General features: G+C 37.9%; 1 protein-coding gene across 9 annotated transcripts in view; it reads right to left on the minus strand.

Annotated features, from left to right (window-relative positions):
- Positions 1–7,902: 7,902 nt before the first annotated feature.
- The window catches only part of TBL1XR1 (TBL1X receptor 1), a 150,217-nt gene continuing 141,903 nt past the window's right edge, over positions 7,903–16,216 (minus strand). For all 9 annotated transcript variants that reach the window (XM_045850945.1, XM_045850946.1, XM_045850940.1 and 6 more), the window contains 2 exons: positions 14,366–14,467; positions 7,903–13,483 (listed from right to left, as the gene is read on the minus strand). In XM_045850945.1, coding sequence (XP_045706901.1) covers positions 13,457–13,483; positions 14,366–14,467 — 129 coding nt within the window. In that variant the 3' untranslated portion in view covers positions 7,903–13,456. The remainder of the gene's footprint in view (positions 13,484–14,365; positions 14,468–16,216) is intronic.

The raw sequence follows: 16,216 nt of genomic DNA on the forward strand, positions 1-16,216 counted from the left end.
AGACTGCTAACAGAAGTACACGTAAAAACCAACCTCAGCACAGCTGAGCACGAAGTAGTTCCCTTTGTGAACTTGGGCAGAATAAATGACTTTCGGGTAAATTAACTGCGAAGCACCAGGCATGAATGCCACTCGATAAACTGTTAAAGAAATAGAATTTCCTCCTTCCTTTCTTTTTTAAAATAAAGCTTAATTTCTCACTCTGAGTCATCTTCCAGTCTACCCACTTCCATGAGGTCGAAGGGAAAACACCCTTAGTGCTTTACAGAGCTGCCCCCAACTTCCTCCCATGTGCCAAATCACCGGGAGGGGTGTTTTTTCCAGATAATCCTTTATTGGTGCAAGAAATTTGAACACTGTTGTTACATTGCTGGCCTCTTCAAAACTAGAGATTTTTTGCTACTTCTAGGCTCTTCTTGGTCCTTGGAAATCTTTCCTTCGGCTCTACAGGTCCCGTCTGCGTAGGCACCACCTGACGCGGTCCTCTCAGGATGTTTTGAGCTGCGCGGGTGTTGTGTGCAGGCAGGAAATGGTCCTCCTCTGCCCCTGGAGTGCACGGACTCTTCATTCTTTTAGTCTCTCCCCCCCTCTGCTGCCCAGCCCCAGTGCTCGCTGTGTGAACGCTGGAGAAAAACCTCTCATCCTTCATGTTTCCTCCTAACACTCTTACTGTAACCAAAAAATCCACTAAGTTCTTCTAAGAACCTGAGCTTTTGAGTAGCAAAACTCAAAACAGTTGGAGAACACTTCTGTTGCCTGCACTGCCATACTCCTTTTCTGAGGCACTACACCCGGAGCTGGCTGAGCATCTCTAAATATCATGTGGCAGTAACAAGAGCCGCTTACAAATAGCAGCAGCAGTGACTTCTGACCATGTATTCTTGAACATTTTATCTTCTTTAAAGCAGATTTGATAGTGGTATATAGTAGGCAGAATAGTGATCTCCAGAACCTATGAATACAGTATGTCTTACTATAATGACAAAGAGAAATTAAGGTTGCAGACAGAATTAAACTTGCTTATCAGCTGACTTTAAAATAGATTACCCTGGATTGTCCAAGTAGGAACAGTGTAAAAACCTGAACTGTGACTGATGAGTTGCCGGAGGCTCAGTGAGGAAAAGTCTGAGTTAAAACCTCCAGCGAGACCCAGTCACAGGAGGCAGGAGAGGGGACAAACTTTTGTGAGTTTTCTCTACAGGAGCTCCAAATAGGTTCTCCCAGTGAAAATCTGAAAAAAATCCCTCGTGCTTCTGGCAGAGGGAGGGGAGAGGCACCGTTCTGAATTGTGCCAGGGTACTCCGTTCTTGACGAGGCCTGTGCTCAGAAGCTGGGTAACTGCAGCCCTACCTGCTGGGGTCTTGACTGAGCCTCACCAAACTGGGGGAAGCAAAATGCCCAACTGCCTTCGGCCTTGACCACCCTGTCTCCCCTATGCAGGGAAGAAAAGATAGAAAACATTTGGGAAGTTCCCAGAGGTACAGCCTCACTAGGAGACTGAGACCTCACCCCGGAACCGTCCCTCTCAAACCCTGCCACGTCACTCAAGTCCCGTCCACAGCCGGTCTCTTCACCCAGCACGTCATGTCTGGCCTGGCTGCACGTTTCATGTGTATGATATCCCAGAACGGGCAAGACTACAGGAAGGAAAACCACACCAGTCACTGAGGGTTGCAGGAGGCAGGGGTTGGCTACAAAGTGGCTGTACATGGGGATTTTTAGGGTGATGGAACTGTTTATGGTATTTTGGCAGTACAGAAATGGAAATGATACTTGGTGTCTTCACGAACCCTATCCTATGGACCTCTTCACTTGGCTGATTTTAATTTGCTATAATAAAACTGTGAGTAAAATGGCTTTGCTGAGTTCTGTAAGTCCTTCTAGTGAATTATGAAACCTGAACGCAGTCTAGGGGACCCCAAACTTGTAGTCGATGTCAGAAGTAAGGGTGGTCTTAGAGAGATTACCAAACTTGGCACCGATATAAACAAAAACATGGGGAAAGGGACAAATCTTCCTTACAGAATTCCAAGTAATGAAGAAGGGATGAGGGAAACAAAATCACCATTCAAACACGACTGTAGTAACTGATGCAGGAAAGAGCCACTGATGCATGTGAAAGTTAAGTGGGCAAAACTCAGAGGTAGCACTTGATCTGCCCCCACCCTGAGTGTGGAATCAGTAACTAGCCTGTAACGACTGGAGTGTGCACAAAAAAAACTATTCACTTTGTTCACAGTGCTGAAGCCTTGCTGACGCTGTCTTTGCCAAGCGGTGGAAGTTACCATCACCGATGGCAATCAAGTTGATGAGGCATACCATACTCCTTGTAACCATGTATCGTCTTCTTCAAAATCCAAAATGCCAGTCTGATCATGAGAAAACATCTTGACAAACCCTGCTTGAGAAGCATTCTGTAAAATACTTGGCCAGACTTCTTTAAAAAATGGCAAGGCCACAAACACCAGGGAGACTGGAGGCGGCCGAGGAGAGATGGTGACTCTGTGTGATGTGCCGGCCTTGACTGACCTGGGAGAGCGAAGGGAAGGGGCGTGGGTGGGAAACCTGGGGACATCTGAATCAATTTTAGTTTTGTTTCAAGTACCATGCCTAGGTTAATTTCTTTGATTAAGTATACCTAATACACCATTCCCAGGGAAGGCTGGGTAAAAGATACAGGGACATACTATACTATGTTTGCAACTCTTCTGTAAATCTAAAACTATTCAAACATTTTTTTTTAAAAGACTGACCATTCCAGGCTGGCGAGGACATACTGACCAGAACTCTCATGCACTGCTGGCTGAAATGTAAAACAATAAATAACACAACGAGTTTAGAAAACAGTTTGGCATTTTCTTAGGAAAATAAACATGCACACAATTTTCCCAGACATCCACTTGTCATTATTTACCCAAGAGAAATGAAAGCATGTCTTAGACACAAAAAAGTCTGTGCATTATTCCAATAGTAACCACCAAGTAGTGGAAGAACCTAAATGTTCATCAACAGGTTATTGGTTAAATAATTTATAGTATTATCCATACAACAGAATACCACTAAACAATAAAAAATGAACTATTTATAAGACATGGACGACTCTCCAAGTAATTATGCTGAAAGAGGCTAGACTCTACCCCCCCACCAAAAAAGAACAATTCCATTTTAAGAAAATTCTAGAAAATGTATACAATTTATAGACAGAGAGAAAACAGGTGGCTGTCTGAGAGGAGCAGGGGAGGGAGACGAGGAGAGAGGGACACTCAAGGAGAGAGAGAAAGCCTGAGAGGTTCACTTTGCGACTGTTTCACAGTTGTATACATAGGTAAAAACACAAACTTCTATGTCCATTAGAGCTCAATACTAAGTTTTTTTTCTTAAAGCAGGACATAGTTGCTTTACTATATTAAGAGAAACGAAATCAAGTCACACAAAAACAAGTAGAGCATAATCCCCTTTAAAAACAAACCCGACTGGTTTTGTTCATGACTGAGTTAGTGTGAGTGTTATGTAATGAACAGAGGCACTAGAAGGGAACGTGCAGGTGGGCCAGCTGAGGGGGTGGAGCGTGAGCGAGCCACCGCGACAGACGACTCCACTGTCTTAGTGACCTGAGGGGACCTCTGTTCTTTCTTGCTCACGCTTGCAGGACCCCAGAAATGGCCGAGGCCCATGATAAGCAGCACCCAAGAATCTGCTCAAAATTAGATAAAACTTACACCTGTGATTTCTCTTTATTTATACGTTTTTACTTCAAACATTTATAAAATTAGCACGTATTACTAGCATAAGGGGAAAAAAATTTCACAGAACAAAACGTCTGTGCCTGAAGACAACTGTTTGACTGAACACCCACAAAAGCAGAGGGCTATTCTGACCTTGATTAATGTCTCAAAATTGAAGTCTAAGTGAGATAATTGAAATCAAAGCCAAAAGAGCGAAGCGTGAAACACTATACCTTCAGAATCTTAGTTCTTAATATCGATGCAGTTTCTGATGTTTTTCTATAAATAATAGATTACAAAATGGATGCTTGGCACAGAGTTGCTTTTAAAAGTGCATTTTCTTTCCAATTCCTGACAAGGCAAAAAATAAAATGTGGTAGAGACTGAGGAAAAGACACCGAAAAACACAGATAACGTAGCACAGGAACGGATGACCCTGGTCCTCGTCATCCCACTAGGCTGCATGCAGAAAACAATGACACATGTTAAGATGTCCCATCATAAACACTTACACATTCATGCCCAAAACAGTAGTGCTTTGTACCTCTAATTACAACCCACCATTTTCAACAAATTATCCTGTGAAACAAATGTTTTCTCTGGCATGTTTATAACAGTAAAAGCAGTAACAATAATAACCATGCCAAGTATGAAAGCCTAATTATGCTAGTTATTGGGCTAGATTATGACTACTAATCCTTAAAACCTCAAAAGCAAGGTTATTTCCTACAGACAAGAACTTGATGCTCAGATGTAAAGCAGCCATTCAAGCTCACATTCATAGGAAATACAGGTTTTGCCCTTCAGGAACTCCATCGAATAGTATCAGAGCAGACAGGACACAATTCTGCAACTGGAACTATGTCTAGGCGCTGCGAGGGGCAAGGGGCACCTAACCCAGGGGCAGAAAGAAGTGGGCAGTGAGTGGGTCAGTGGGTGGCCTGCCTTCCCAGAAGCCCTTGACTTGACTGAGTCTAGCAATTAAGAATTAAGCAAATGAGGGAGGGAAGAAAGCACTGCAGGAAGAATAAAGGGGAGAAAAACCTGTCAGGAGGTACAGGTATTTCAGGGTGGCTAGATGACAATGTGATTGAATGCAGACAACAAAGTTTCCTCAGCCACTTCTATTCACAGTGACCAATCAGAACACCCCAGTCCCCTGACGGCCACTGTTCCACGGCCCCCCATCCCTAGGCATCACCACAAACTCTCAGTGACAAACCTGAGCAACCCTAGCCATAGCCCATCTGACAGGCCCTCTCATTGCGGCCGGCTTCTCACCTCTCTCAGGAAGTCTACCTAAGCTGGCAAATACACCTCCTGGGACACACTAGATGTTCAACAAATAAGTATTTGCTGAAGAAATAAAAGAGGAACCAAGATTTGGGAAGGTAAAATGTATAAAAGAATAGCATTAAAAAAGTCCTAAAAGAATGAATGTCTGCCATTCATTTGCACATGTACTAGAAATTTAGCTTCCAGTACATGCCGTTAAGTATTAACTGAATATAACCTATATATTGTGCTCTGTGGTGGGAATATTTTCTTCCATGTTTACCAAAACTTAACCATATCCTTAACATTTAGTGACTAGTAACACAGGCTTAAACCTAACTGTTTTCTGCTAACTTCTGCAAAATGGTTGTCATTTATTAAATTATTCTCATTTCTATTTGCACGTGGAATAAATACACAAAGCATTTTCCCAAAGAAATCTCCCTCTACAAATTCCTGAATGATTCCCTTTTGAAGGAACACATTCACTTAATGCCAGAAAATGGGTTAGTTACAAGTCTTTCACGATGCCTGTTCACCAAGCATGCACATCAGAATCGACTGTTGAGTCTGCCCTACAACTACACCACTGTGTTTACCACATCACTGTTTATGATAGGAGACAATGATTAAGTAAATATGCAGTACAGAGGCTAATGTGTGTAATACAACACAACCATTAAAAATCAAAATGGTTGCATATAGCGTGCTTTATACAACTAGGCACTATTCCCTAAGGGCTTTAAATATTGGGTGTAGCAAAAGTAAAGGAGGTTTACAGCTGTTCATATGGAAAATAATACACTACTACATAATAACACAAGAACAAACTTTTTCATGTACTCACAACTGCAAACCTACTTTTGCCCCACCTTGTATGTTAACAATTTTAATCCTCCTACCTCATACCAGTAGTCCCATTTTACAGATAGGGAACCCAGAACAGTAATTCCTTTGGCCAAATCGCTAGTAAGTAATGGAATTGGGACTCATCCCAGGCAGTCAGGCAGAAATCATGCTCTCAGCTTCTATGGTACAGAGAAGTACTTAAGTATGTTCTTATAGGACAAAAGCCTTTGACAATTTCAGTGAAAAAGTGTTTCTGAAATCAATGAGTATTACAATCCCATTTTTCAAACATATTAAAAATGTCTGGAAGGACAGATCCCACAGTATTTTAACAGTGGTTACCACTGAGGAGGAATTGGTAGGGAGCTTGGAAATGGAAATTTATTATTTTTCAATTTCTTTACAAGCACGCACTTTATATATACAGTATGTGAATTACACAACCCCTTCCTTTCCCGCCCCCTCCATCGAAGGCATATGAACAAGCATGAAAAAAAAAAACCCCCCGAAAAACAGCACACATACTAGTACTATCTTATTAGCCAGCAGCTTAAGGGCAGGGCCAGGTGTCTTATTTTAAAAAGGGTTTTAAGGGACTCTAGGTTAATCAACATTGCTATAAGAGTAAAATTTACTTACCTCTCATTTAGTCTTGTTTTATCTAAGGCTAGTTTAACACACTCATCCAACTTCAAGCTTAAGTTTATTTCTGTATGCTAAAATATGTCAACCACTTCACTGAAAACATCTAAAAACAAATTACATAGCTACCGTTTTATGTTAAACTCAATTTGAAGTATGTGGCGACCGCAGGCCTCCGTTGTGAGATCCATGCCACACGTGCAGCTCTCCACTTCTGCTGCGGGCTTGCGCTCCGGCCTGTGCTCTACAGGGGCGGGCGATACTGCTCACCAGGCACCCACGTTGGAAAACCAGATAATTAACCTAGAGTCAAGGAGTTCGTGTGCCGAGTTCCTTTCACTTTTAAAACATCTTTCCCTGTATGTAAATTCAGTCAATAAAAGCTTATATGGAAAAGCACTGGACAATTGTGTGGACTTTTTCAAAACCCCGATTTGAACACGTGAGATTCTGGAGGCTGATGTTTTCAAATGTCTGACATCAGATTGAGTTCAGTGAGACTGGATTTGTAATGCAAGAGTTTCACCATTTGAGGTATCCATTCCAGCACTGAATGCAAAGTAGTCCTGCCCAGTACCCTCCAACCTATGCTTTTGATATGTCTGACAGTGCCCATTATACTTTTTAAAAACAAAAAAAGAACTGTGGGATCTTTTTCTTTGTAGATTCCACCCCACTGGTGCTAGTTCTTAAAATGTGAATTGTTTGCACAACTGATCATACAAACCCAACAACCAAGAAACATTAATAATTGTCTTCTGTACTTTACTAAACACTTTGTGTTTAATATATTTTAAATTATAAAGAAATTACAAGGAACTCCTAAAAAATTTAATACAAAAATATTACAAGTTAGGACAAATAGCATTGAGATATGACATTTGAGAAGAAACATGCAGAAAAAGTCGCATAGGGTTAACATTTCATTGTTGACAGAGCGCTCTGGTACAGCAGAGAAAAAGCACCATAAAACTACTGTCCATAGTGTCTTTTCCTCCACTGCGTTTGCAAAGGAATATATTGAGGAAACAGCAAACTTTAACCTGATCTGCTTTGTATTTTCATAGGTAAGAAATCTGACCTATTGTATAAAGTATAAGAACTATGGAATTAAAAACAACCCCTTCTGTGACTACTCCAATTGATTTCGGCTTTACCTCAAGCTTCTGTGGATTATAATCTTTAGTAGACCAACACTCTTGAAAAAGTGTAAAATGCAGAATATTAACAATCTATGCCATGCAATAAAAGTCAACCCTCTAAAATGAAAGGCTGTCGGAAAGTTCTAGCAATTGCAGTAGCTTATCATTTAGTAAAACATGTCAAGGTTATGCCTGTATTAGTTTCTGCTTAAGGAAATAGAAGGGAAAGGTAAAAGACCTGGAGAATACAAGTTTTTATAAAACAAAACAAAAACAAAAATATGAACAATGATTCTTTTTAAAAAGTCTCTAACTCTAAAGGAGTTGGGATTAATTAAAACTGGACGGTGCCTAGTTATCTTTCCTAATAGATTATAAGGTTCTTTTTTGCAAGATAAGCAACTACTTAAGGAGAAAAATTATTAGTTAATAGGTTTATATGCAGAAAAAATATCATTAAGAGAGTTGAGCATCCTGCCCTAAAAATCTTCAACAACATACTGTTTTGTGCTCAACTGCATGCTAAGCAAATGAATGAGGTCTATTTTACTTTATGTGAACCAATGTCCTTTAAGTACAGTAATTATTTTTCAAAATAATTCAAACGTATGTATTTTTCCTTAGCTGATTAAATGCTCTATTTTTCTTTAATAAAAATAGTAAACAATCCCTTCATTTAAAAAATCTTATCTCCAGCGAGAAGTAATAAAATAGTAAAATTTGTATTTTATCTATGGGCTTACTGTAATGAATATATCTTGGAAAACAAGATATATTCCATATTTTCTATTTATGAAAACAGTGGGTTGGGTTCTTATGGCAGTTGTTATAATCGGTAACACCAGCATGGGAGAGAACAGACAGGTTATGTGTTTTGAAGACTATCTCAGAGCAAAAAAGTTTATTCTGTAATAGAACATTGGAGGAGTAAATGCAATTAAAATGTAAACAGGAAATTGTAAACAAGAAATAGCATCCCTCTCTCTTTACTTGACTAAATAGTCTATACAAACTACATAGATATCAAAGATTTTATATATGTACACAGCCAACATAATATCAAAATATATTTTATTCTGGACCTCTTTCGGATCTGATTCAAATTACAGTTGTCAAAGCAATACAATGCGAAGGGGAACTGCAACAACAACAAAAAATGTGCCTAGAAAGGATAAAGGGTCACAGGGGACAAATCATTGTGATGTGGAACCAAAATACATTGTGAGTGTAATTAACATGGTCCAGGACAGCATAGAACATCTATAATCAGTCTTCCTTACACAATAATCATGGAAACTGAACAATAAAGTTCTTTAACATGTACAAAAAACTGTCATGGGCTGGTTTACACTTTTACAACAGTTTTAAAGTTAACGGGATAACTAAAGAAATGATGCAGACATTTTAATCCAGTGCTATAGGTAGGCTCACAGAATTAGACCCAAAGGATTTGTAAAAATCAGAATTAGAACATTATAGCTACAATGTCAAAGTCAGGATAGAAGAAAATTACTTCTGCATTTAGGGATTACACAGCTACAAAATGCAGTCTGTGGTTTTTGTTTTTAATGAGATGGGTAAGTACATCAGACTAGATACAACATGCAGAATGTTTTTTTTGAACTTATCCAGAAACTCCAAAGAAAACATCATGAAATAGATTACTAGGAAAAAAAAAAAGCCTCAGTTATTCACCCTGCTTCAACACTGTCAACATAAAGGCAGAAATAAAGAATGCTATTAATACTTCAGAACTACAGATATAAGACATCAAATTTCTAAATCAGTGTATTAAAAAAAGTGAACACTTCCTCTTTTCTCTCTCTCTTCTACATTAACTAGAGTCATGTTAAAAAAAGAAACAAACAAACGGATATTGGATGTGACACTTCAGAGCTACTACCGGAAGGAGTAATAATTCATAACCTTCCTACCCTCTTTCCCTCCCTGCTGATTCAGAAGGGAAAAAAAAAAAAAATAAGCCCACAAACCAACCAGGGTCTCTTGTAGATTTGCTGCTATTCCCCAAAATGTTGGCATTTGCTGCCATGCCACAATGTCGGTCCACTGAAACAGGACTTCTGTGGAAACTTGTCGACAGTAATTCACCAAATCCAAGTACCATCCTTAGCATGTAAGAATAAATGCAGGTTCTATAGACGTGTACAATGTGCTTAAGAAAATGAAAATTGTTTTGAGAAGAATAAATAGCACTGCATTTGAAATTTATTTTTCTGCTTCTCTAGTAAAACATTTTGCTCTCATAAAGATGGTCATTTGTGATTCCTTTAAGTAGCAAAAATGCATACTCCTCATTAGGCCTCTATTCAATAGTTTACATTACTCTCAACGAAATCATTCTACATAAACAGCTCCTTAAAAATAGTACTCTCTCATTAAATCTAATTTGACAGAAAGAAGTTTAAGGAAAAAAAGGAGTGCTTTATAAGTTAAGTGAAAATGTACAAATCTTTGGCCTTTCTCTTGACATTTTTATATGTCAAAAAGCAAAACAAAACAAAACAAAAACCTTCAGGTAATTCAATCTCATGATTACTTTTGCACCATAATTTGTTTTTTACACCACAAAAGGAGGCACTTTCAGTATCTGTAAAAGGTGTTTAATCCTAAAATATACTTACTTAGGAATAATTAATTAAAAGAGAATTCAACACACTCTAAGACCTAGTAGGAAATTAAACACTATCATTTCTAAAACTCATTTGAAAGTCCATGATGGTACCTGATCAACAACAGGGAATGGGCACTGGAACAAATATAGGACCTAATGGGATTTCCAACATGAAGAAGAAAAAAGATTTCCTTTATGATGTTTAAGGGTGACAGCTGCTCTTTAATTCTATTTTAGTAAGTGAGTATTCTATTCATTCAAGTTTTCCTTTCTATTTTTCTCTATGGTAAGTTTATTACCTACACAACAATGATATATAATGAATACCACAGATAATCTACTGGAATCAGCTGAACTTCAGGAATACGTCCTCAGAAAAAACTAACAGGAAAAATGAGCAAGAACCTCAAATATAAAACTTTATGGGCTGTGGAATCCGGCCTCCTACAATCATGTTACTGCCCAGATCAGAGGCAATCTGGGTGTTATCTGTTGGAGCAGCATCGTGGCACATCAGCAGGCAATGAGGATGTTGAGAACAGCAGCAAAAACAAACAACTATATGCTCGCAAAGAACCCAGGCCTACAGAATGGATACCTTCCAGATAAAGTTTACACTTAAAAGACCCAAGACATCAGGATAATAAAGCTCTGTATTTATAATCTTTCATATGTCCTATTGTGGCTACTACGCTTAAGTAAAATAGCTAAAAATTAAAAAAACAAACAACAACAACAAAACAAAACAGAAAAGATGACAATACCATAAAAATGTAGCTGTCTATTTTGGCAGCTATACTGCAGAACTTCTTGACTATCTTTTAATCAGCTGGGGAAAAGTCAATAACTGTATGCAAATGAATAAATTGTCCATATCAAAATACAAAAGTACTATCATAATCACCTCTGACTTTCAGGTTTAAATTCAGTGCAATTGACAAATGCATCACTAAAGGAAAATGCAGCTTAAACATACTCAAAACATTTGTGTCTATTCCTGGGAGCACATTTAAAAATTATTGCACAGATTTTTTTTATTTTTATTTATTTTTTTAAAACAACAACAGAGGTGAACCACAGATGTGGACCTCCAGCAATAAAAGCAGGATTTCAAGTGCCAGATACTCAGCATATTAGGTTTCCTACGTAAGTCACAGGGTAACAGTTGTAAATATCTATAATGTGATCCAAAACCCTAAAAACAGCTGGCACAAAACCATCATGAATGACTGCCTCTTGGGATGTAAATTTTTAAAATATCATTACAGTATCCTAGTCCCCACTAACAACAACTGGGGTACATATGACAATGTATCATGGAATTAAGTGTATTTATTTTCTTTAACAATAGCAAATGCTACCCTACCTTAGTAAAACCAAGACTTGCTTCAATCAGTGCTCTTTTGTAAAAATAGCAAAACAACCAATGCTGAAAATCAAAGCTGCATTACTTGGGTTAATCAGTTTCTACTTAAGACATAGGTTAAAATTTTAGTAGTACAGGCCTCAAAATAACTAGTGATGGGAATAGTGTTATAAATTTGCTAAGCTTGATAATAAGCGATTCCTTAACTAAAACCTCTGAGATATAAATTTGACAGCTATCTTCTCCACAGCCGGCTGCCCCGACACAGCCTGTCGGTCCTGCACGCAGCGCCATGCGGCCACTCTGCTCCCACTCGCACGTCCTGTGAATGTCTGCTCTTCGCGGCATGAGCGCAAGAGGAAGTGGGATCTAGAATCTACATCCGTAAGGAACTGCTTGATGTCATCAACAGAGTAAAAGACATGGTATAGTAGTGATTACTGGGAAAAAATAGCAGCTTAAATTTATCTATATTTGAAAAAAATGTAGTCACAAGTACCACAAATGCAGAATCAGAGCAGCAGGGAGGTTAGTGCAATTGTATTAAGAAAAGAAAAACTCTGAATGACTGCTATTTAAAAACACCTTGAAGCAAGTCTTTTGTTTTAAAGATTGTTTTTAAACTAAGGTAGCTAACATTTTGCCATGTAATGGCAGTGTTATATGCCGTTATCTTGCTTTGTATAAAAAATAATAATTGAGAGATTTTTAATACTGGAGTTTCATTACATTACATATTTAAGCTTCTACACAGAATGATGGACACTTGAAGAAGCTAATCCTTATCCAGAAACATTTTAATCTCTTAAAAAACAAAGCAAAAACAAACATATAAACAAACAACAAAACCCCAAACCTACTTTGCTCCTCTTCACAATAGTGCACATTTTAACCATAATTTAGTTATGGCTACAAAACATCAGAAGATTTTTTATGCATCTTCTCTATGGTATTTAAAAAAAAAACTTTTGTGCCCTTCTAGTCTCTCATTGGCAGAAATATGTCCCAAAAAAGAAACTACTGTATTTAAGCCACATCACAAAAAAAACCCCACAAAACAAAACAAACAAAAAACAGAGCATAATACCCTTTTACTGATGTGTCTTACAAATTGACACGACCGAAGTCATGTGTTTTCATTTAATTTCGAATTTCCCCTTCCACAACATGCACCAATTGAATATATGCTCTGGGAGCCATAAAATGTACCAAACATTTATCTTTTCAAAAGAATGCATTAAAATATTTTTTAAGAATTTTTTGTTTAAAAGGTGAAAAAAAATATAAACAAGAAACTGATTCACTCCCTTACTTCATGCATCCATAAACTAAACCAAAAACAAAGTTTAAAAGCAAGGACAAACTACTGCTGCAGGTTTTTGTTAAGTCCATTTTCTCTGTACATACATACTCTCAACTGCTTAACTACTGATGGGAAAAAAGAATATAATCCGTGGTGTCTGCTGATTCAAAGGGGAGAAACAAGGCTGTCATTAGTATCCAAAAAACCGGTACATGTACGGGCTGCTTTTATAATGCATATTCCTTTCTTCTGTTTTTCATATCCCAAACTTCTAAATGCTATTTTAGGGGCACAGCAGATTAGATTCCAGCACTTGGTGAACAGAATTCACAAGCTGTGACAAAATTCTGTCATCTTCAGGGTGCAATTTTGTTTATATACACTGTATGTATATATTTCTGTTAGATTTGGCTGCAGTGGACTGGCCATGGTTCGAGTGGGACTATAGCAGTCACGGGTCAGGGACAGTCGTTTTGGCTATGTACACATTCATAGTCGGTCCATGGCTTCCAACTAGTAGCGCTATTTCCGAAGATCTAATACACAAACCTGTAAGAAATTTAAATAATCAACCAGTATGTTAAGAACTTCATTGTACATTTTCAGCTTAACTTTTCTACAGTACAGTTTGAAATCTATTTCTTGGTGCCAAGTTCATGAAACTGGTAAAGCAACAGTGACCACAGCAATGGGCACTTAACAAACAGAAATCAGATAAATTGTTTAAGTGACCGGAGGAAACAGTGATGGGCTAACACTACAGAGGAAGAACTAGGTTAAAATTTTGAAGACTTACCAGTACTCTGTTAACTAGGAAGCAGGAAAAAATACACTCAAAATAGACCATTTCCGGTCTCTTGGGTCTTAACAAAAGACACTACAGATCACATTTAGCCACAGCTTCAGTAACTAGCTAATGACTGTCCCCGTTCCATCTTCCCTTTGCTTTTACAGCTTTAGAAGCCGTAACTGGCATTTCTGTGATGAGCTGGCCAATCTCATCCTCAATGGTTCTCAGGATCACACACCCTCAGATACAGAACCCAACTGCATCTATTAGCCCCTCCCTAGGCCACCAACACTTTTCTGCAGGGAAGGAAAAGTAGAAACAGGCACTGGAAATTAAAATCTCTCGGAGTGGTGTTCGGCTATACTTAACTTCACTAATAAATGTTTACTCTAAAAATAACTGTCCATTTCTTGACTATGAAGACACTCTTTTGGCAAAGGTAGCCTAAATGTTGCTTACATTACTTGAATGAAATGAACATGAAAAGTCTACTGCCTTCAGTAAAAAAAGATCAATACCATATCATGACATTTATTTTGAAAAGAACACTAAGCTGCATTTATTCACTATGCGCGTGCACACACACACACACACACCCCCCTAACCACCCCACCCCTTTGGAAACACTGTGTAACACTTACTGAACCATCTGATGCACTGGCTCCAACCTTGTCTCCTGCTGCATTCCAGCAAACTTCAAATATTCCACCTGTTCCCCTATAGCTGTGAACTAGAGCACCTGTCTGAAAAAATGAAAAACAGAATTTTATAAATATTAACATATTGAGGAAAGACTATTATAAGGCTTTATTTCCAACAATCAAGGGTAGGACTTAGCTTCAAATCCAAAATAAATGCAAGTTCTAAAATACTAGAGCCCTGGCTGGGGTGGCTCAGCGGATTGAGCACCGACCTGCAAAGTGAAAAGTCACCAGTTCAATTCCCAGTCAGGGCACACGCCTGGGTTGCAGGCCAGGTCCCCACTAGGGGGGCATTAGAGAAGCAACTGATTGATGTTCCTCTCCCTTTCTCCCTCCCTTCCCCTCTCTCTAAAAATAAATAAATAAAATCTTTAAAAAATAAAAATAGAAAAAAAACTACTAGAAATGTGATTTGATGATCTTTTCATGAAAAGGTAACACCAGTCTGCTCTGAAGAGATCATTCACACACACGTTCAGTTTCTCCAGTACTGACAACCATTCCTAGCTAAGGTATCTTTGGCCTCTTTGACACAGTTAAAGGCTAGAAGTGAACATTCAATGTATGACTCGAAACAAATTTTTGATTATGTTATTGAAAGATGCATAAGTTTGGTCAACATGCAAACAAACAAAATTAAGTCAACATTTCTTTGTCAAACACCCTAAAGAGGAAGCATAATAAACTTAGTAAAGACAATTTCAGTGTGAGTCTGTTAGGTATTCTATATTAAACTGAATAGCCTCCTAAGCTACAGGAGTTACAGTAGAAGCTAAAAGAACATACATATATTATTCTTGAAAAATGATATAAAATTTTTTAAAAGTATAACTAGGAACACTAACAATTTCATCATCAATTTAGCTGAATCATAAGTATAACTAAATTATTTTATTCCTTCAGCAATAAAACCAAAATCATTCAACTGCCAGCAAATAATTAAAAACTCAATACAAAAATGTACTGTCCTAACAAACTAGTCATTAAGCAGAGCAAAGGTCAAAGGTTCTGCTGTGAGAAACTGGAAAACAATGAAGAATATCCCTCTAGAGTTCTGCCCTGACAAACCAGGAAATCATCTCTCATCGTATTTTGTCATATATAATGCACTCACATGTTTTTGGCCCAAGCTTTCAGGAAAAACATAATTTTTGTTTTAATTTTTTAATTCAATCTTTTATACTTATTTATATTTGGATACTTGGGGTTTTTTTGCATCATCGTATTCCAGTGTATTATTTTGCATACCAATATGCTACTGCTTCTAGAGTTACACTTGTATCACATAAGCCTAAATAAAAAATTAAAACCATTTATATAGATACAGAATTAGTCCTACCCATGTATAATGTGCATCCTGATTTTCCCTTAAAAATTTGGGTTAAAAAGTGAACATTAATACACAGAAAAATATGGTAACCAAACAGGTCAAATTGGAGGTAGCAGACCCACCTAAAACAACACGTCAGCCAGACATGTACCTGGTAAATACCTCCCCAGACAGACAACCCTAAGTATATCACCAAGGTGAAACACTGATAACCAAAAAAGAAAAGGAAAATTTGTACAGGCTGGTGCTTCTTATTAAATATAACAATACTGACTATTCAAAATAGCTCAGGGGGCCAAATATATGGAGACGAAAGATGACTTGACTTCAGGTAGTGGGCACAATGCAATATACAGCCCACAGGTCCTGGAAATGTACTCCTGAAACCAATATGACTCTATGAACCAATTGCCCCAATAAATTTAATTAAAAATTAAAATAAAGAAATAAAATAACTTGCA

This window comes from Phyllostomus hastatus, unplaced genomic scaffold, assembly GCF_019186645.2.
Source record: "Phyllostomus hastatus isolate PE091 unplaced genomic scaffold, TTU_PhHast_1.1 phas_contig_86, whole genome shotgun sequence".
Taxonomy (NCBI): Eukaryota; Metazoa; Chordata; class Mammalia; order Chiroptera; family Phyllostomidae; genus Phyllostomus; species Phyllostomus hastatus.